The following is a 21,373-nucleotide window of genomic DNA, read 5'->3' on the forward strand; positions in this document are numbered from 1 at the left end:
ATACGTGTCCTTTTTATGATGGGGAGAAAAGGGAAGAGAGATATGCAGAAGAGCATATCAAGAGCAGTCAACATGGTTTTACCAAGGGTAAGTCATGTTTGACTAACCTCATAGCCTTCTATGAGGAAATTACTAGGTGGATAGATGATGGTAGAGCGGTAGATGTGGTCTATCTTGATTTCAGTAAAGCATTTGACACCATCTCCCACAGCATCCTTGTAGATAAGTTGATCAAGTATGGGTTTGATGATCAGGCAGTGAGGTGGATCAAGAACTGGTTGAAAGGAAGAAGTCAGAGAGTTGTAGTCAATGGGGCAGAATCTAGTTGGAGGCCTGTGACTAGTGGAGTCCCTCAGGGGTCGGTACTGGGACCGGTGTTGTTCAATATCTTCATCAACGACCTGGATGAGGGCACAGAATGTACCCTCAGCAAGTTTGCTGATGACACCAAGCTGGGAGGAGTGGCTGACACACCAGAAGGCTGTGCTGCCCTTCAGACAGACTTAGACAGGCTGGAGACTTGGGCGGGGAAAAACCTGATGAAGTTTAACAAGAGCAAGTGTAGAGTTTTGCATTTGGGGAAGAAAAACGCCATGTACCAGTACAGGTTGGGGGCTGACCTGCTGGAGAGCAGTGTAGGTGAAAGGGACCTGGGGGTCATGGTAGACAGGAGGATGACCATGAGTCAGCAGTGTGCCCTTGTGGCTAAGAAGGCCAATGGCATCCTGGGGTGTATTAGAAAGGGTGGTTAGTAGGTCAAGAGAGGTTCTCCCCTCTATTCTGCATTGGTGAGGCCACATCTGGAATATTGTGTCCAGTTCTGGGCCCCTCAGTTCAAGAAGGACAGGGAAGTGCTTGAAAGAGTCCAGCGCAGAGCCACAAGGATGATTAAGGGAGTGGAACATCTCCCTTATGAGGAAAGGCTGAGGGAGCTGGGTCTCTTTAGTTTGGAAAAAAGGAGACTGAGGGGGGACCTCATCAATGTTTACAAATATGTAAAGGGTGAGTGTCAAGACGATGGAGTTAAGCTTTTTTCAGTGAAGACCAGTGATAGGACAAGGGGTAATGGATACAAGTTGGAGCATAGGAGGTTTAAGATGAATATCAGGAAAAATTTTTTTACTGTAAGAGTGACAGAGCACTGGAACAGGCTGCCCAGAGAGGTTGTGGAGTCTCCTTCGCTGGAGACATTCAAAACCCGCCTGGATGCCTTCCTGTGTGATGTACTCTAGGTGACCCTGCTCTGGCAGGGGGGTTGGACTAGATGATCTTTCGAGGTCCCTTCCAACCCCTAGGATTCTATGATTCTATGATTCTATGAAACCCTGATGAAAGGTGTTAGGAATGTGAATATAGAACCTTTAAAGTGAAAGAAGAAAAGGCAGAAACCTGCTGCAGACAGGAAAGAAATTACATTTGCACTTTTTCTAGACATTAGGAAGGTAATACAGGGAAGACATACAGCTGAACTGAGGGTTTTTGGTACAAACTGGTATAAGGGTCAGAGGGAGAGCAGAGGAATATTATAATAAGAACCTAAATTAAATATGAGAAGGTAGAATATGGATTGTATGGGGAAAACAAATAAATGCTATAAAGTCATAATATGTCCATTTTTTGGCTTTCAGAAGCTCAGCCTCAAATATAGCTGCACAAGACCAAATGTTCTTAAAAGGGGTTCTAATGATAGCAGCTAAAGGAGAGAACACTTACACACCAAACTGCCTTGTCTTTTGCATACACAGTATTACATTAAACAGAAGTATAAAATGTGAAATGTTTATTTTAGTCCACCTTTCATGTCATGCATATTAACACATCTTCATACATTATTTAAGAAATCAACAAGTGTGATTACTAATGATTTCAACAATTGGTATTTGAATAGGAGCAAAGAAACATAATGGATGCAAACTACATTAATCATCTAGGAGTATTATACACGTTCCGCTTAGGTCATTGGCACAGAAGTGGATAAGATGTAATTATAGTGACTTTTGGCTCCTGCAGATTGTATGTTACCTTGTCCAGGAAATTAAACAATCAAATAAGGTCTTCTCCTTTCAGCTTTTCTAATTTATCACCAAAGATTCATATATCACAAATAACTGCATTACATTGCTTAGGACACATTCAACCTAACTGCAGTAATTTTATTTCTTTTCTTCTTAACAGAATACTCAGTCTTTTGTATCTTTTATGCACTGAATTCTGAAGTGTGCTTTGTGAATTACAGTAGTTCTTCAATTTAAAAGGTAGCTTTAGATGAAATTGCTATAAGCAACTACCTAATTGTTATTTCATTTATCTGTCCCTTTTTGAACTTGTTTCTTCCATCGCAGACACATATTTGAAGAGGTAATGTGATTTCCTTAACAGTTCTGGTGACAAAGGCAGAGAGTAGTGTTTAAATACCTGCTGCTTCTGAATATGAATATCCTAGGTTTAGTCACTCCATATAGCACTGTGTTCAACTTCTGGAAGATTACTACTTGTTCTAATAAACTGTAACCTGTGTTTTGGGTACTAGTTTATATTAATGCCTGTTTCAATGTCTTTGAGATGTGTGGAAGAACTTTCCCATTTAATTATTCAAGTTTCTGCTCTCTTTAAAGCAAATGATGCATTCTTGTCAGCAGAAAAATTCTGATTTGAGTGATCCTCAGATTAAATTCAACAATAAAGAACAAACTATTAGAACAATAGATTGAAGGTGGGATTGTCTAATTAAGATAGGAATGTTTGAAGACCATTAGTAGTAATTAAAGAATTTTTCAAATTCTAAATCAGTAATTTTAATCTTTAATATAATTATCCATATTTGGATTTTATGTCATCTAAGATGTTGAACTTTTGAAGAGATTTGTGCTCTCAGTCAGAAAATATCTCAAATGGATTTCATCAGTGACTCAGTTATGTTAGATAAACCAGATTAAACAGAAATATCAGAAAAAATGTTGTATTTCCTAGAGATTAATTGCCTAAAATGTTAACCAAAATGTTGACTAATATTTCAGAATATTAAAAAAATCCAAATAATATATTTTTCATCTTATTAAAATACTACAAGGGATTATTTTTTATAGATCTGATTCAACTTCAAGTATTGACATCATTAATGATAGGCTTTCCTCTGGTCCAGTTGAATTGTGCTCAAGTATTCTTGAATTTCTGGGTGCTTAATGAAGTCTAAATGAAATGCAAAAGCTTAAAATCTCTTGTCAGCTTCATGTAAATTAGAAGCAGCTCCATTAACTGCTTTGTAAACTGATGAAAATGAGCAAAGTATACATATCTTGTTAGCAGCTTTGCAATTGTAGCCTAAAACAGCTGTAAATGGAATATACCACCTTGGTTTTCTTTCAAAAAATTGATAAAAGTTTTCAAGGATTTCCTTTAATGTGATTCAGTTTTTCTTTTATTTTTTCTTTTTTTTTTTCTTTTTTTTTTTTTTTTAAACAAGCTATGCCTAATTTTTGTTTCCCTTCTTGGCAACCTTACACAGCATGGGTTAACTTAGCATTATAAATACTGCTGAATTCTCTAGAAGTAGGAACACAAGTGAACTCCCATAAGTTTGCTGCAAATTTCCTACATGGTTCTTCATTAGCATATTGAGCATCATGAGTTTCGGGGGGAACAGTCACTGGGATGAAGTGTTTTGTGTTTCTCTCCTAACCACAGCTTGTTTCATCTCCAGTAGAGAGTTCAGCATTTAAAAGATGAAAATTCTTAATCATCAGTAATGCTGTGTTTCCCAGTTTAATTCTGTCCCTCTGTGTAAATACATGGGCAGTTTTCACATGTATGTGTACTATACACACATATATTTATGATGTAACTTAAATATTCAGAAATCTTACAAATAGGATCATCTCTGTTGCCAAAAAGAACCGTACTTTCTTAGTAAATCTTCCGCTTACTATTCTCCTGGCTTATAACTAGCTTAAACCTCTTTCATGAAGCTGTCTTCCATCCTGATCAGCTATGAAACATAATTTTTATTGAGGAAAAATAACTTAATAAAGAAGGGCTGGCAGTGAAGACTGCAGTCTCCAAGTCTCTGTGTACAAGCTTTGTTAGTTTGTTAATGACCAAGATAATTGTTTTGTACAAAGTAGAGAGTAACCTTTTAGATTTAATGAAAAAATTCCCTCCTTTGCTGGATTTATAACAAGAATAATGCATGTGCTCAGTCTTCTTCGGAGTCAGTTTCTGTATTTGAACAGTTATAGCTGAGATCTTACGGAAAGCAATGATACCAGTTCCCTTTCACATTAGTATCTTGATAGACACCTGTTTATGTAAACAAAATAAAAGGCAGGGGATGGGTTAACTTCAGAATGGCTGTGGCAAAGTATTACCTTCTTTAAACATATTGTTAGCATTATTTCTCAATTCTGTTTTTTCAAGCAATTTTTTCTTGTTTTTTTTTTTCAGTAGAAAGTAAGTTCTTTTTTTTTCTATCCAGCTTTTTATTTCAAAACAAATAACTGGATACATTAAAACATGGTACTGTGTAATATGAGTTTTTTTAAAACAGATCCATAATGTAAAAAAATAACATATTTTCTGCTTATGGAATGGGCAGTCTGCTGAATTATCATAACTCCACGTTGATTATTTAGATTCCTTGTGGCAGTGCATTTTCTGTGTAAAGTTAATATATCAAATAATCCTTATAGAAAGTGAATACCAGTCTGTTTTCATCTTTATGGGACAGTTATTATTCCAAATGATGTAGATCTCTTAGTGAACTTATTTAAAAAAATAAAATTTTTGTTTTAATTTAATCATGTGGCAGCCTATCTTTACCTTGATTTTTCATTTTGTTCAAAGTATTTGGGAGGAGCTAAGCATTAAGATTCTTTCTGCCTTTGTAAGTCTTCATTTGATAAATGAGGCTGGTGTTTTGGGCAATGTAGGTAGGAACTAGACTGCAAACGAAAGTAAAAACTCTCAAAATTCTGGATACTGAGCATGCTCAGGAACTCACTGAGAAATGAGCTGTTCAGGCTCCTTTTAGATGTTGAACAGCTAAATGAACTCCGGGCAGAGGAGCAGATGGGGATGGGGGTGGTTTGTGGGAAGTGACTCTCCCTCAGGTCTGTTATTCTGGGTAATACAGGAGCCTTGCAAAGGTGATGAGTGTGGGACAGTGGCTGTTAACTGCTGGTGGCAAGTATGTTTTGAGTTACCACTCACCTACAGAATGTATGGGATTGTGACGTGCAGTACAGCAGTGCTGTGCTCCCTGTACGGGAGGTGCAGCTGCTGTAGCGGGCGAGCAGGAGTGGGCCCGAGCTGCTCTGTGTGAGACACACCTACTCACCCTCCCAGCATTGGCTTTTGTCACACAGTGGAAACTGGAAACTTGAATTTGTAACATTTGGAAAAAACACAATACTATTCCCCCAGTAGACAAGATATTTAATATCTTCAATAAACTGTTACAGCAACAGTCTGATGAATTATTTTAAAACTTGCCCCCCCAAGAGACAAATAACTATTCTGCTTTTGTGCATTAGTTGACCACATCTGAGCTCTGTCCTCAATTCTGCTCACTCTAGCCCCTACTGCTATCAGCAGGGATATCTGTCGTTCAAGGAACACCAGCATCCCAGTCTGTAATTGTGCCAGTACCCCATAAATGCACCCAGAAGATGACTGGCTGGCAGGACCAGGATGCTTGTGGCCCCTGCTTGGGTCCAGCACTAAGGTGGCAGAATAATCCATGGGACAGCAAGGGAAAAGCACAAGTCTCTTCAGGGGTCTGTGCCCCTGGGAGGCTGGGAGTGGACACCTCTGTCCCTGCTTCACCCTCTGGGGCCTCCAGTTTGGCCTCAGCACTGCTGGCCATGGCCAGTGGACCTAGTGCTGCAGTGGACCCCCATCTCTGTCCCTGTCATGCCTCTGCTCACTGTCTCTGGGTGTGGTGGGATGGGGCTGTTGGTGGAGGTCCCTGCCTTGCTGTGCCTTGAGCACCACAGAGGCAGTCAAACACCTGAGGTGGGAAGAGCTCACAGGGCTACTTGGTGCAGTCGGGCATCTTGCAACCATTAAACGTAGCAAACAAAAATGAATTTTTTAGCAACTTCTGTTCACTGCCTGTTAGCAGTTAGCGAGCTATGGTTTGAGGGCTGACATTCCCTTTATAAAATGGCTTGTCAGCTGTTGTAGAGTGTTGGTTTGACATTTTATTATTTGTAAATTATATTAATTTTATGAAATGCATCTTGAGTGTTCATAATTCCCATAAATTATCGTTTTATATGTTCTTACATGTAAACAATATTTAAACATGTGATATTAAAAGCCTAGTACTTTTTAAATTAAAAAAAAAATTGCATATTCACATATTCTAGCTGATAATTCTTGCAATGTAGTGCCATTTTTATTATTCTTAATTCTTTTCTTTAACTGCTTATTTGATTCTTAAAAACATTTATGACCACATTGTTGTCAGCTGCTTTGCTTTTTCTGCAATTGAGACTCAAGTAGTACACTTCAGATGAAGAGAAAACTAGCACCATTATTTACAATGTTAACAGTTGAGTTGGAAGTGAATGGAAAAGAGACAAAGAACTACTAGTTTATTAAAATCCATTATGTATTTCCCTTATAAGCCAGTTCATGTATTTGGAGGTCAATATGATAACCTTTTAGTGTCATCAATATGATCAGACACCAAAGTCATGTTTGAATGGTGTTTGTGAGAGCTGCTGCCCATGTCCTTGGACCAATCTGTAACACCAGCCCTGTAGTTTCTGGGGAATGAACGTGCAGCGACTGCCACTAGGATTGTTTACTGCAGTACACTTGCTGCCTTAGCAGCCTGTGCTTGCTGAGAGGCGAGAATGCATGTGGTGGAACACATTAATCACATAAACATCAACACTGTCTACACAAAGCATGAAACAGAAATAAGACTCAAAATAATTGATTTCCTCCCCCAACCCTCTTTCCTTTGCTTCCTTCTTGTATTTGTATAGCTGATTGTCGCTCCTTATTCCACCACGGAAGTACCTGTGCAATTCTGTCCATCTGCCCTTGGAAGAGGCAATCACAAGGCAGCAATAACCTTCAAATGCTCACAGGTATGATACTATGTTTGCTGCTCACACCTGGAATTCAGATTAGATAATATTTTTAATAGGCTTTCAGTCTGTAGGTCCAGTTGAAATTTAATGACTCAATGCATAATGAAAGAGCAAATGCAAAGATGTTCAAAAATTATAATTTGTTTTAACTTTAGTTTTACACAGAAATTATTCTATTTACAGTATTTAAATGTGGCATAATGGCCTACGAACTAGAATGAGTAATGAATAGCTTTCTTTGTAATTAGTTCTGCTGTTTTTAAGATCAGCATTTCTTAGCATTGACACCTCTGAAATTAAATTTCTGGATGTTTTTCCCAGTCCCAAACAAAATTAAATTCTTACATTTTTTAAATCTGATCTAAAGTTTGAATGGTCACGCACTTGAAAAAGTGAATTCTTCCTTTCATTGTGTTTGAAAATAGTTTTTACTTTGAGCCTCTTAGAATTGTTGACATTTTTTCTCCTCTGGGATTTTTCCTAATTTTAAATTAGATACAAGTAAATGAAGAAATACGAGTCATCAACATGACCTACTAGCTGATTAAAAATTACAACTGGAAACAAAAAAAACCCTGAAAAATATGATGTTAATAATATTTCATCACATCAGCTGTGGTTGAGTGAAGATTTGCTTTCTGTGCAATTCCTTTCTGTATTATTTTTTGACTTTCAGATGTGCGAATAACTCCACCTAAGTGCTACCAGAAATTCTCCATAGTGTTTTAAGTAATACTGCAAAAATGAATATTCTTTTATATGAAGAAAGCCAATACTGGAGGAAGTGATTTAGCAATTTTTTCCCCGCTAAGTTATGTTTAACACACAGGTTATTTGTAGGTGGCATTAACACAGCATTTATTTACAGGATCCCTCTTCTTAGGTATTTATTAAAGATAAAAAGAAGGATTCTTATATGAATGGTATATATCCAAGGCCAATTTGAGAGGACAGAATGTCCTTATCTTGTTTGGATCCTAATGGTACACAGAAATCTTATGTATATTTAAAAAAATAAATTCTTCACCAAATACCAAAGCAATAACACAATGCAACAATTAATTGTTCCTTTCAGGAACAAATTGTGCCCTGTAACATGAATCTTGTTATCGAGTGTATGTCCTTTCAATTAATGGCAAATCTCCAAGTTTTTATCTGCAGTGAACTTTAAACAGTATCCCATCCTTCTAGCTGCCCTTTCCAGACCCCTTTAACCATTTCAGGATATTAGTATAATGTTTGTAAATTCTTATTGCTCCTTTTTTTGCCTGAAAGTTTTAAATTTTGTAAATTTTCATTCATTTTTATGGCTACAGTCCTTACTAAATTAATCCCTACTATTCTATTCTAATTTGCTAATTGTTATATTGATAGCTGACAGTAAATATTTGTACAGATATAACTGTCCTTTTTAATGAAGACTTGAAGAATGTTTCTCATCACAAGTGGATGTCTCAGATAACTTATGATGTAAACCCTCCCCCCACCCGACATTGATTTTCCTTCCTTGACTTCTCTGATTAAGTATATCTGAATGGACGTTACTGATAGCTGAATAGCTGACTAATCTAAAATCAGTGAATGACACTACTTATAGGATAAGCCTTAGCTATTTCTGATTGTGCTTCTTTGCTGAACCAAGATAAACTGCTTTGTGCTGTTACCTGCTTCATTTGTTTTTGGTGTGAATCTCTCTTCTCTGGTTTGAAGAGCTCTTCACAAAATGATTCTGAGTTTAGCTCTAATCATTGTGGAAATCTGAAATTAAATTTGTTGGGACAGCACAACTGAAAGGTCAGTTTGAGCATTAACTGTCAGGATTTAAGCCCAGCCAGCAACTATGCCCCACAGAGCTGGGTTGCTCACTCCCCCCCAGAGGGAGGTGGGGGAGAATTGAAAGGTTAAAAATGAGAAAATTCTTGGGTTGAGACAAAGACACTTTAACAGGTAAAGCAGAAGCTGCACACACAAGCAAAGCAAGACAAGGCATTCATTCACCACTTGCCATGGTCAGGCATGTGTTCAGCCATCCTCAGGACAGGAGGGCTCCATCACATGTAACAGTTACTTGGGAAAGACAAATGCCATCACTCCAAACATCCCCACACTTCTTTCTTCTTCCCCCAGCTTTATATGCTGACGATGACATTGAATGGAGTGGAATATCCCTTAATTCAGTTGGGGTCAGCTGTCCCAGATGTGTTCCCTCCCACCTTCTCATGCACCCCCAGCCTCCTTGCTGGTGGGGTGGAGTGAGAAGCAGAAAAGGCCTTGACACCTTGTGAGCACTGCTCAGCAATAACTAAAACATCTCTGTATTATCAATATAGTTTTATGCACAAATCCAAAACACAGCCCCATACTAGCTAATACGAAGAAAATCAACTGTATCCCAGCCAAATTCAGCACAATAATCCATTCCCAGAGTTCTAACATATCTGTATTATCCTGTGTTTTTGTTTTTTTTTCCACATTACTAGCATCCAGGTCTAATGTAGAGCATTTAAAAGTACTATTGGAAACTGAGCCCAGAATTAGATCCTATCTGGTATTATTTGCCTTAGGATTCCATTTTTTTTCATGTTTTTTTTCTCTTGATTTCTTGCACTGAGCATACATGATCTTGAGCTCCATCACAAAATAGTCAGTGAGGAACAGTAACTGCAGCCCATGCAAGGCAGGCCTGTCCTATAAATTGGTATAACTTTTTGGTTGTCTTATTTTCCAGACTAACTGCTAATATTATATGGCTCCTGTAGCTGCTCGGTTTGACAGAGTTTCAGTGTGTTGTTTTAAAGGCACTCAGCACTTGAGGCATTGTGGTTCAAAATGGCTCTACTTGTTAACCACAAAAAATCAGAGGCAGCTACAGTCTTTAATGTTTGTAGACCATGAGCCTGAGCCTTCAGCAATAAAGCTCGAACTTGATCTTTACAGCTTACCTGTACAAAATATGAAAATACACCCCTGCACTGTACCTCAGTGTAAAATTACTTGCTACGAACAAGGTGGTTCACACAAATTTACTGTGGGCCTGGAAAGTATACTTAGATTAATATTGCCTCATACTTTCTGTATTAAGAATTTTGAAAATACAAAAATAAATACATACATAAATGAATTAATAAATAAATGAAGTTGCTGTGTTTGTAAGCAAGCGCAAAGTATCAATAACAAGCCAGTGTAGACCACTAATAGTGTGACACACCCAGCTTTCTGAAAACAGCCTTCTGGGAGGCTCACGCCTCTGTTCCTATCCCTCAAAATAAGCCTGAAAAGTGTGCTCAGTCTTTTGTTTGTGTTTAACTTCTTGAGGTCAATGTGGTAAAGAAGAACATGAGTCAGGAACTCAAATGCTCAGAGTAGCACAGAAGTTAAATGCAAAGAGGAGATGTAAACATCTCCCAGACTGGAACTATTGATTTCCAGATAGCAGTACTTAGAGTAACATAACAGCTTGGGGGAAGAAGAGAAAAAGAAAGAAAACGATCAACAGCAGTTCACTTACAACAGAAAAGAGATGTAGAACAGTAGAAGAAAGAAGTAGGCAAAATGCCTTGAAATGCAGAGATCTGATTTGTCAAATAATAAATAATGACACTTGTTTCATCTACAGCTTAAAGAGTGGATATTTTACCTTTCGGGGACTGGTCTTCCTCCTCAACTGATGGAACCAACCAGCATAAGTGCATGTATTGGGCACCATTCTTTTGTCACCATACCTTTCAGAAATCCAACTGCTGAAAACGTGGTGGTAGATGTCGTACTGACAGGTACAGGGGTTTGGATTTTTGGGGGTGATGGGAGGAAGTTAAGCTCCTTAGGTTGCAGTAAAAGTGTGAATGGGATGTGATTACATTTGTCTCATTCCATTTCCTCACAACAGCAATACTGTGTCCAACCCAAAAAGCTTTTGTAGACTGTACTGTGGGAGGTAACTTTTAACAACTGTTCACAGTAGACCACTTAGATCATACAGCCCCAGCTGGTTGTTGGCTCTGGACTGCACTGTAGCATTTAGGCAGTAGGAGACTCCTGGGGTGTGTTTTGGGAGCTGTATATCCAAGCCAAATTGCTAATGTTTTGTTTTGATTTTGTTCCTCAGTTATTTTCCAAAATATTTTGTATTATTTCGTCAGATTCTAGATAGCTAGAGGAGTTAGTAAGGGCAAAATATGTGAGGTTTTTTTCTGGTTGACCTTCCAAGCATGTAGGTTTCTACAGTATTTTCATGCATACTTTAAAATTAAGATCTAGAATTACCAAAGATCACTGAGTCACTGTCCATACTGAGACTTCACAAATGCTGTAAAACACGAGGTCGAAGTCCCAGATTCTCCTTGATGACTGAAATTTGCTCAATGAAAGAGTAAATTTCCCTCTGAGTGAAGCAGAGAGCTTTAGAATGTTCTGTGAATCTCCACCTAGTCCAACATAACATGTAGCATCAGAAAACAGGTGCCAAAGTGTTTCCTGACATCTGTGTGGAACAAAAATTGAAGGTAAATCTTCCAGTGTCCTCTGATACAGACCTCATGAATAGGGAAATGTAAGAGAATAGAAAAATCAAACCTGTGCACAGTTCAGTTTTAAGTGAGATTTACACTCGCACTATGATTTGGGGTTTCTGGCACATAGAATAAGTGAAAAACTGTGACTTCTAAAAACTGTAGATTTATGTTCATTTGTTGCATTGAACTCATGCTTTTTAATTACACCTTCTGAGATATTAATTAGAAATACAGAAATAGAGCTTTGGCTGCATGTACAATTAATATATGGGGGATTCTTGAGACTCTTTTACCTGATCAAGAGCATTTTGATCTCATGACTGAATGTTCTGTACTTTTGCTGACTAACTTTTTTTGCAGACTTTGGTGCAGTTTAACTGCTGAAATATTAGCATTCACTACTGCCACAAAATAGAGGTCTGCCAGACCACTTCTGTTGATGTTATCTTTTACACAACAGTAAAGGAAGCAATAGCATGCAGTGGTTCCACTGTTTACAGGCTGAATAAATCATGGCCAGAATCTCAGGGACAGTGCCAGAGTTTACCTGCTGAGCTGAGTCCCCACAATGGGGAATTCTCCATTTCTATATGCAGCTGCTCCTTTAAAATGTAGGTTCAGAACTTTGGAAGAGAGGAAGGAGAAGAAAGTCCCATTGAGAGGGAAGAGTCTGGGCTGAGCATCTTGGGTCTTCAGAATACAACCAGTGCTATTAAAAAGGAAACAATGAGTGCTAGTGGTTGAGGTTTTCTTCCTCCATGGATCAAAGGCTGCCAATTTCCATAACTATATCATCCCAGGGAGTTTGCTGTTTTCCTAGAGCTCAAATCTGAGATCCTACAGGAAAGATTGCCAAGGCTTATCTGACCTTGCAGTTACTATACCTTGCTGCTCATTCATGTAGCAAATCAATTGATCTATTCTCCCTCTACAGCCAAGGAAATGTTGAACAGATTGAAGGAGACTAAAAGGTTCTGTGGGCATTATTTCCTCAAGTATTTTTGTGCATATTTGCACAGACCTTGTGCAGCAATCAGAAAAAAACAGGAAGAACAGCAATTCCAGGGCAGCTAGCTGCAAGGCTGCAACATGATCACAGTCATAGTCAGTGACAGTGTGCACAATTGAAGCATGGTTGTGGATGGGTGCAGGCTGTTTAGAAAGGATGGAGAAGATAAATTTGATCACTTGTACCACTTAGGCTACCATGACCATGAGATGATTTAGCTTATTCATCTCTGTACGCTGAAGTACAGAAAGGTACTCAGAACTGGGTGAGTTTTGCAGAGAATTTATTAACAGCTCAGGAGTGAATCATCTGATTACTTAGTAAGAGTGAGAATTTCAGCAGATGACCCACTTAGTGATGGCAGAGACCTTCTCAGTGAGCTAGCATACAAAAAGGAAGCATATGCTGTTGTGGATCCAATGCAACATATGTGGGCTAAAGAAGCACATGTTATATGTGGCACTAAAATGTATTAACAGTCTAATCAAAGTTTTAGGTCTAACCAAAATACAACTGGTGAGATATCAGTCTAACTGCAAAGATGTTAGCTGTTAGGGAGCAGCAAGTACAGGCTGCTTCACAAAACAAAGTGAGACTGAAGTAAAAGGTGACAGACTGACAGAGGCCTTTCAAACAAGTGTTGCAATCCCCCGGTATCCAAACTAGAACAGAAGAACATAGCAGGTCTGGTGGCAATAAACAGTTTTAGCCAATAGTCTAGTGACTGATGACCAAGTCCACAGTGAGAAGATGAGCCCGTAATCCAGCCAGGAAATCAAGTAGGCTTGGCAAGATGTGTGGCCAGATACAGAATACCTCTCACATAGCCTGGGTGAGGACCAACAGCAGGAGCCCAAGTTTAAATGCAGCTCAGGCTGGTGGGTGGAGGCCCCAGATGCAACTCACTCACAATTTACTTATTTTCACAGAAGTTTGATACTTGATTATACAGCTGCACTGTGCTAGAGCAGATCTTGAACACAGGCAGCTGCAGCCTTGTGTGTGGAGAAGAGGTTGATGAGAATTTCAGAGGATGGTTATTGACTAGACTGATAAATTAACATGTCACTGAACTCAGGGCCCTGACCATGCATACTTTTAGTCTAAATTAGCCAATTATTACTAATTGCTGCTAACAGATATACAGAAATCTTCACATATCTACCTTGTATGTCTTTACAATAAATTACCACAGAGGCATCAATATCTTAGGTTCTCCACTGGGAAAGAAATTATAAAATGCCAGTTTCATCCTTCTCTGTCTTAGATCTGCTTGGTGTTATTTTTCCAAAAGGATCTGTTGCTTCACTTGCTTTTCTGTTGATCTACAGGTTTAGTTCCACAGTGACCCCTTACTTTTGTTAGATCTTAGAAATTTATTGTATGCTTTCTTTAGGATAGTACCCCCAAATTATACATCATTAAGCTGAAGCTGAAGACAAATAAGTCAACAGCTAGCACTTTGGCTATGTGATTTTACAGCTCAAATCCAGAGAAGGTGGGACAAGTACCTAATACTTCATACTGTTGACTTTAATATAGAGCCCTGTGGCCTGTTACTAGGAGTGGCAATAATGTATTCCCTGTACTACACCTAGGTGAGCTGGAAAGAGGAAGAGGTAACAAAAGGTGAATATAAAAGTACCATGAGCATATTTAGAGAAGAAAAATCAGGAAGACTGAATCCCCTCAGGTGTGATGACTAACAGGGAAAGTATAGGCTCAAAAGAAGGGGTACTAAAGGTATGCTAGTTGCATAAGGAAGCTTAGGGAAAATGCAGATAGTTCCATTGATGGATGGGGGTGGGGGGGATCAGCTAGCTACAGACAATGCAGAAAAGGCTGAAGAGCTCAATGTTTTTTTTTGCCTTAGTCTTTGCAAGCAAAGCTTGCTCCCAAAGCAGTGTGTACTGATTTGGTTTGAAAGGGAGATAGGGAAGCAGCAGGCTGCTGACTTCTCAGATGCATTCAGATCCACAAGTCCAGATGAAATTCAGAGTGATAGAAGAGTTGGCTAACATGATTGTGAGGCTGTGGTCCTCTATCAAACTTCATGCTGATGAGATGTTTCTGTCAACTAGGAAAACCCTATGTAATTTCCTTCTTTTAAAAACAGTCTAAAGAAGACTATAGGAGTGGTAGGTTGACCAGTCTCACCTCAGCCTCTGGCCTGATCATTTGACACAGACTTTTGTGGTTTGTGTAGCCCTTGAATTGCACATCCCCTTGCAGTCCATTTCCAAGCTCATGAAGGTCAAGAAGGCAGTCAGGAGTAGTCTAATGAATATGTTGAGTACAAATCATGACTCATTATGTGATTGCCTTCTATAGGGAAATGCCTGGTTATGCAAATGAGGGAGGAGCAGTGGATGTAGTATACCATGATTTAGTAAGACTTTTGACACTGTTTCCCATAGCGCTCTGGAAGCTAAGGAAGTCTAGGCCTTATGAACAGACTGCTGATTGGATTGAAATTTTGGCTGAACTATTGGTCTCAAATGATAGTGATAAACATCTTGACAGTCAGCTGCTGGCTGGTAATGAGTATAACACCCTCAGGGTCAGCACCAGTGCCCACATTATTCAAGAACTTTATGAATGACATGGATGATGATAGCAAGTGCAATGTAAATTAGTGGAAGTGGCTGACATGATGAATGGTAAAGCTTCTGTCCACAGGCTCCTTTATAAATCGTTGGTATACTTATTTTTTGAATTGCTCTTCTTCATCTACTCATCATCCCTGGAGCAGCTGAAGATACAGTAAACTTTTACATGATTGGTAAAGCAATTTTCCTTCTACAATGTTAAACCTTTGTATTTTTCTTCTCATTCCATCTACCCTTTGTGCTTATCTTAGCTCAGATTCTTACAAAAGCACTATGAATTACTAGCTGTGCAACCAATCCTACTGATCAGGAAGTAATTGGTGATATCATCTCTTGCTGTGTAGGTGTGTATTACATGTGTAGTATGAAGGTTCCCATAGCAGCTCATGGAGTGCATCATGCCTTGCTCTAGTGTCAAGTGCAAGCTGGTATTCTGGTCTGTACAACAAGCGTTACGAGAAGCAAGCATCTTGGCCTGTTGAGCACAAACCTTGTGCCTGGTAGCCTTGTTTAGTACTCTAATACTACTAGGTTTTGTTTGTAAGAGAACTAATCAAATGTGCTATTCCAAAATAATGGAAAAGTGCAATCAAACTTATTCGCAATGCAGCTTCATCAGAAAATATCTATAGAGCTTAAATATTGGTACTAAAATGTAGCAAGTTGTGATGGTCCATTAACCATTAGGAGAACCTGCATTGTTTAAGTATTTAGTGAAAATGTAGTGATCTTTCTAGCTATAGAGCATTAACTTGTCCCAGGGAGATCTTCAGTAAAGGAGCAGTGCAGAGGCAACTGGCTTAGGCAATGAAAGACTGATGTTGTTTTTTAAGCGTCAGAAGTTTTCTGTCTTCATTTTTGTTTATACATCAGTAGACCTGACATGATGATGATCTAATGTTTCTGTGATCTGGGGAATTATGAAAAATTTTCTTTACAAGAATAAATTTTGTACTGTGATCTTTATAGAAGTAAACCCACATTTGTCCTTTAGAAGTTGTCTTGAATCTGTTAATCAGGTTAATATGTAATTTTCTATTTCAGTTGCTGTTGGTGACCTTTAAATGATGTTTGTTTGTTTCTAATGATAAGATAGTTGAGTTATGCATTCAAGCTGTCTCCACACTTGGTTGTGCATGTTACGATTTTTTCTCTGTAGGAATATTTGCTGTAATTTTTATTCCTTCTTTCCAGAGAAAGAAAAATATAGTTTGAAAAGCAAAGTCATGGGTGCACAAGTTCATCTTAGTATTTCTGACCCTTACATATCCTGGGAACTTATTTTCATAATGGCCTGTATATTCAGTTGAACTTTCTTGTTCTCAAGACATAGTTTTCTTGGAAAGGAAGCAAATGGTATTTTAATATACTTACTTCAATGTTGTGTTTAGCAAAGCAATGCAGATGAGTCAGCCCAGTGTAATGGTTGCCTTTTTTCAACATTAAGGATGAATTTTCCAACACAAAAGGCTAATCAGTCTGGTGAGAAATAATCCTAGTATGAATACGTTACTTCTAGTACACTTCCTTTTCTACCAAGAACTGAACTTTGGTAGTTCTGAACTTTTTTTTCCACTAATTTCCTCCCCCCTTTTTTTTTTTTCTTCTTTTTTATTTTTTTCTATCAGTTTGTTATGTGATGTCCAAAACTGAATCTTATTTCAAGACCTTTTGCCATCCTGAGTTATGGAGAAGACTGCATTTCTTACCCATGTTGTAATGTTCTGTGTTTTATTTTAATGTGTTTTGACATCAAGAGCCTATTTTTGTCCTAAGATCAATCCTAGCAGTGCAGGAAAACACTTGGGAAAGGACAAGCTAATTAGGAATAACAGTAATACTGTTTCAGACATAACAATAGTAAACTTCCATCTGAATAAGTTAAACACAAACATTTTATCTGTAATAGAAAGTAGCCTTAACTTCTTGGTTAAAGAGTGACAACCTAGTCATTCTTAAAACCTTTTTTTTTTACTCTGAAAAATGTTAATCCAAAGTGTAGAAATTACCCTGTCAGCAGGTAACACAAATTCACAAAAGTTTTTGAGTCCGCCTCTGAGAACAGCACTTAAACCTGTAGGTTTAGTAGTATAAACCCCAATGCATTATTTCAGTTGACGTGGATAGTTTAATTCCATGCTTTCAGTAGGCCAAATGTATTTTGAATCTTCAGGAAAAAAAGTACAAGTGTTCTTTAGAGGATATTCCATTCAAAGTTTGAAGGACTGAGATCAAATAAAAGATTAAAGCTACAGTGGTAATTAGGAATTGGATAAGGAAGGTAAATGGATTCCTCTCTGGAGTCCAGTGTTATCTGCATTATCAAAACTCCTATCTGTGGCAGTGTGTAAGATTGCTTTTATTAAGGTTGTATGCACAGTCATATTAAAATATCTGTCTCAGATTGTTGATTATTAAAGCTTATCTTATTTCCAAGATAAGTTGGCATGCACAGTAGCTTGTCAATGTCTTTTTCCATACAAACGCTTCCAAACTAGAATTGCCGCTTTTTAAATGTGCATTGCAAAATATCTTCAAACTGTTTTTGCTGACTTTGTTATGTAATTGAACTAAATGCTCAAAGGCAAGTCTACTACTCACAGTTATTTTTCTTTCAGGCAAAACACATTGGACATAAATAGTATTGCATACATTAAAGTCAGTGTTAGGATGAAGTAATACAAATGTGAAGAAATCTTTTATTTTCAAGTTGAGTTTGAAGGTGAATAATCAGTGTAGAATGAAAGTGCTAACATCACCTTGTGCTGATTTTGGCATAATTCAAATCATGATGTTAGCTACCAATTAAAAAAATAATGTGCAGTATATAAATGCATTTCTGAACTAATAAATGCAGTTTTGAAACATAACAAAACACAGTCTAGTGCTTGTAATTTTATACTGTGAAATTATTTTTCAGAGAAAAAAAAAATAATCTTTCCAGAGATTAGTTAGCTAGTTCTGTAAAAATTACTTTTAGCTGAATATGTAGACAGAGATAAAGAAAAAGGAAATAACAGGAAAATTTAAAATTTGGAAAACTCTTCTAATGCAGGAATTTTGCAGTATTCAGTGTGTTATTTCATGGTCTAAAAACCAGAAAAGAATTCCTGCAGAATAATTAGTTTTATAGGGGAAGCTTTCACAGGAGCCGTGTTTCTGCTATTACAGTATCTCACGTCAAGAAAGATGGCAATACATTGACATATTTAAATGGATATGTAGCTTTTCTTATACACCCATCTTTTAATATGTGGAAAGCGCCCTTCAATTTTATAAGTATTTCCCTATAGTTTGCAAATTTAATTTTAAATCTTCAGGCTCATTTCTAAAGCCAGAAACTTTGTTCTTGAAGTGAAATAATTTTGAAGCCGTTTCTCTTCTCAAGAAGCAAGAAGTTTGGTATTTCCAGGACAGCTTTTCTTTGCCTTCCTGAATGTTTTCATTGTTCGTTCCTTAAAGCTATTTTAACTTTATTCCATAACCCCAAAGGACAGTCTTCCTTTGGCTATTTGATGCATTCCTGTGTATCATATCTTCCTGTTAGCAGTTCATTATTCTGTGCTACAACCTTTAATATGAAATATTATTCAGATATAGTCTAACTATTTGGCTCAGATTCTTGTAGTTCACTGCTACATAAATTTCCAACAAGGTATTTCCGGGAAGTGCTAAACACCTTTGACTGCTTAAACAGCTCCAAAACCTGTTTATAAAATTGGACTTCAGACCAGTTTTTCAGATCTCATTTTTATTTATCCACAACATTGACAGTAATGAAAAAAAAAAAAAAAAGTCTACATTCTCTGTCTCTGTGAAGCAATCTGTTAGTTGATCCAGTAACTCATCATCAAGAAAGCAATTCTTGTCTGCTACTGTTGCAGTACTACTGGTCCTGAACCTGTTTCTCTCAAGTTTTCTGTCATGTTTCATATCATCACAGGCTTTCTTGGCCATTTGATTCTTTTATCTAGACAACAGTTTATTTTGTAATGTCTAGATGTTATTTAATTGAAAACACTTTAAACCTTGAGTTTTCTCAACTGTCTGTTACTTTATTTTTATTCTATTTAAGGAGCTCTCCATATTATATTGATACATTTCTTCATCATGATGAGGAAAATACTGAGAAAAAATTTAAGTAAAGGGAAAAAAAAGGCCCATATGATCCCACTTGAGCATGTATGTTTTAAAATCTCTGTCTGTAAGCTGTTTTATTAGTGAAATTGTTCAATCAATTTTGACTTCTAAATGAGTTTCCCTTAATGATTTTTTTTTAGGTCAGGAGAAATCCAGTCGTCCTCTCAGTGCATCTGTCCTATCCAAGTCCACTAGTAAGGAATCTGCATTCTGTCTTCTGCTTAAACAACCACGAGGTATGTGCTTCCTTGAGTTCTACTATGAATTTTTTACAAGGTATGATCTTTTATGGTCTCTAAAATCTAGAGTTTGTATAAAATTTGGTGGTTTATCAGTTAATGTGTTGAATCTGGCTCCTTATGGAAACAAGGATTATCCCACATTGACAAAATTAGTTTGTTTTCCTTACAAGTAAGTAATCAGAGATGCATCTAGTAAAGTTCCTCTAAAATGTGTTTTGTTCATTTTTTGGGAGTTATTTTTTCCTCACCCCTGAAATTATTTTCTTGGACTTTTGAAATATTATTTCTAAGTAGTCCTTTAATCAAAGCATGAATGTCATGTGTGATGTCAAAGTGATGATTATGTGTAAAAGAAACAAGAAGCATGCAGCCTGACCTCAAAATAGACGCTACAAGTGTGATACAAAAAGGATGAATGAGTCCATATAGTAATGTAGTCTTGATGTATACCTAGGAAAGGCTTTGATTTAAGAGATTAAATCCAAATTAATATAGTTGTATTTTAGGCCTGTTAAGATGCGCAACAGCGCTATAAAATTGTTTACGAAATAGTAGGTGGGAAAGCATCAATTGTTAAAATTCTTAATGAAATTTAAATTGAAAGACTTCTTAAGTTGTTGTTTTTTTAAATGAGAAGTTGTATGTTTTTGTAATAAGAGCATATGCATAGGCTTGAAAAGTAATCTTTTAAATATATTTTTATATATATATTATTATCAATATATCCTGCAACAAGTCAGTTTCCTAAAACCTGAAGTACCAGAAAGCAGACACATGTAATTGCTATGAAACATATTTTAAAAATAAGATCTTCCTAATTTAAAGGATCAGTTAATGACAAAAGGAAGGGGTAAGAAATTCCAAAAATAAATTATTTAAGCATTTATAACTTTTTATTTTCTACTGAATTAACAGATAACAAAATGTAAAATAGACTTCACAGTTCTTGCATTTTACATATGCTTATCTTTCTCTCCAGACTTGCCAGTTCTTCGAACTGTTGGGTTTTTTTCTAAGATAATTTTTCTGTATTTTCCTATGTTGTTCCTGTTAATTTCAAATGTGACCGTAAAATCTAGAAACTATAAACTTGAACTATCTGGAAAGAAACTACTCGGTTTGATTTTTTAATTAAGTTTGAGATTACATTGCTGGTCGCATCCGATCTGAGATAAGATAGGACAAGAGTGAATTGCCTTTAATGTTGTAATTTTACCAAAGTTTATTTGCGACTTGTATATGATAGGAACTGATTTATTCTATTTGTGTAGTGTTATGGTAAAGCTTGGATTACTACAGAATTAGTGTATTTTAATATTTAGAAGTTATTAATTGCTGAAGTATAGGAAATACGTAGATGTATTTATTTACACAGAATACTTAAATATTTGTCCTAATAATTATTTCTAAAGATTACTACTCAGATATGCTTTCTAATTTCAAAACACACATATAAATTTGTTATCTATTAAATTCTTTACCACAGAAAATAATTTTTCTTGCTGATATCCCACACATATCTAGGTGTGAGAGTCCATTTTGTATTAATATTAATATTAGAATAATCTATACCATTTTCCTCAAAGAAATGGTAAGTATCTCAAATTAAAGACCTGAATTAGAAAAAGAAAATTAGAATGACTTATTTTCAATTTAATTAAAAAATTCACCATATACTGTCATTTTCCTGAAGATGTACTTGCCACACTTTTATTTTGTAAAGGATGTTGGAGACTTTGCTGTTCCCAGAAAGGAAGTGGTT

General features: G+C 36.9%; 1 protein-coding gene across 1 annotated transcript in view; it reads left to right on the top strand.

Annotated features, from left to right (window-relative positions):
- Positions 1 to 21,373, top strand: part of CFAP47 (cilia and flagella associated protein 47) — a 307,875-nt gene that overhangs the window by 226,816 nt on the left and 59,686 nt on the right. The window contains 3 exon segments of the mRNA XM_051614860.1: positions 6,993 to 7,097; positions 10,717 to 10,873; positions 19,510 to 19,605. Coding sequence (XP_051470820.1) covers positions 6,993 to 7,097; positions 10,717 to 10,873; positions 19,510 to 19,605 — 358 coding nt within the window.

Source organism: Apus apus, chromosome 1 (assembly GCF_020740795.1).
Source record: "Apus apus isolate bApuApu2 chromosome 1, bApuApu2.pri.cur, whole genome shotgun sequence".
In the NCBI taxonomy this organism is placed as follows: domain Eukaryota; kingdom Metazoa; phylum Chordata; class Aves; order Apodiformes; family Apodidae; genus Apus; species Apus apus.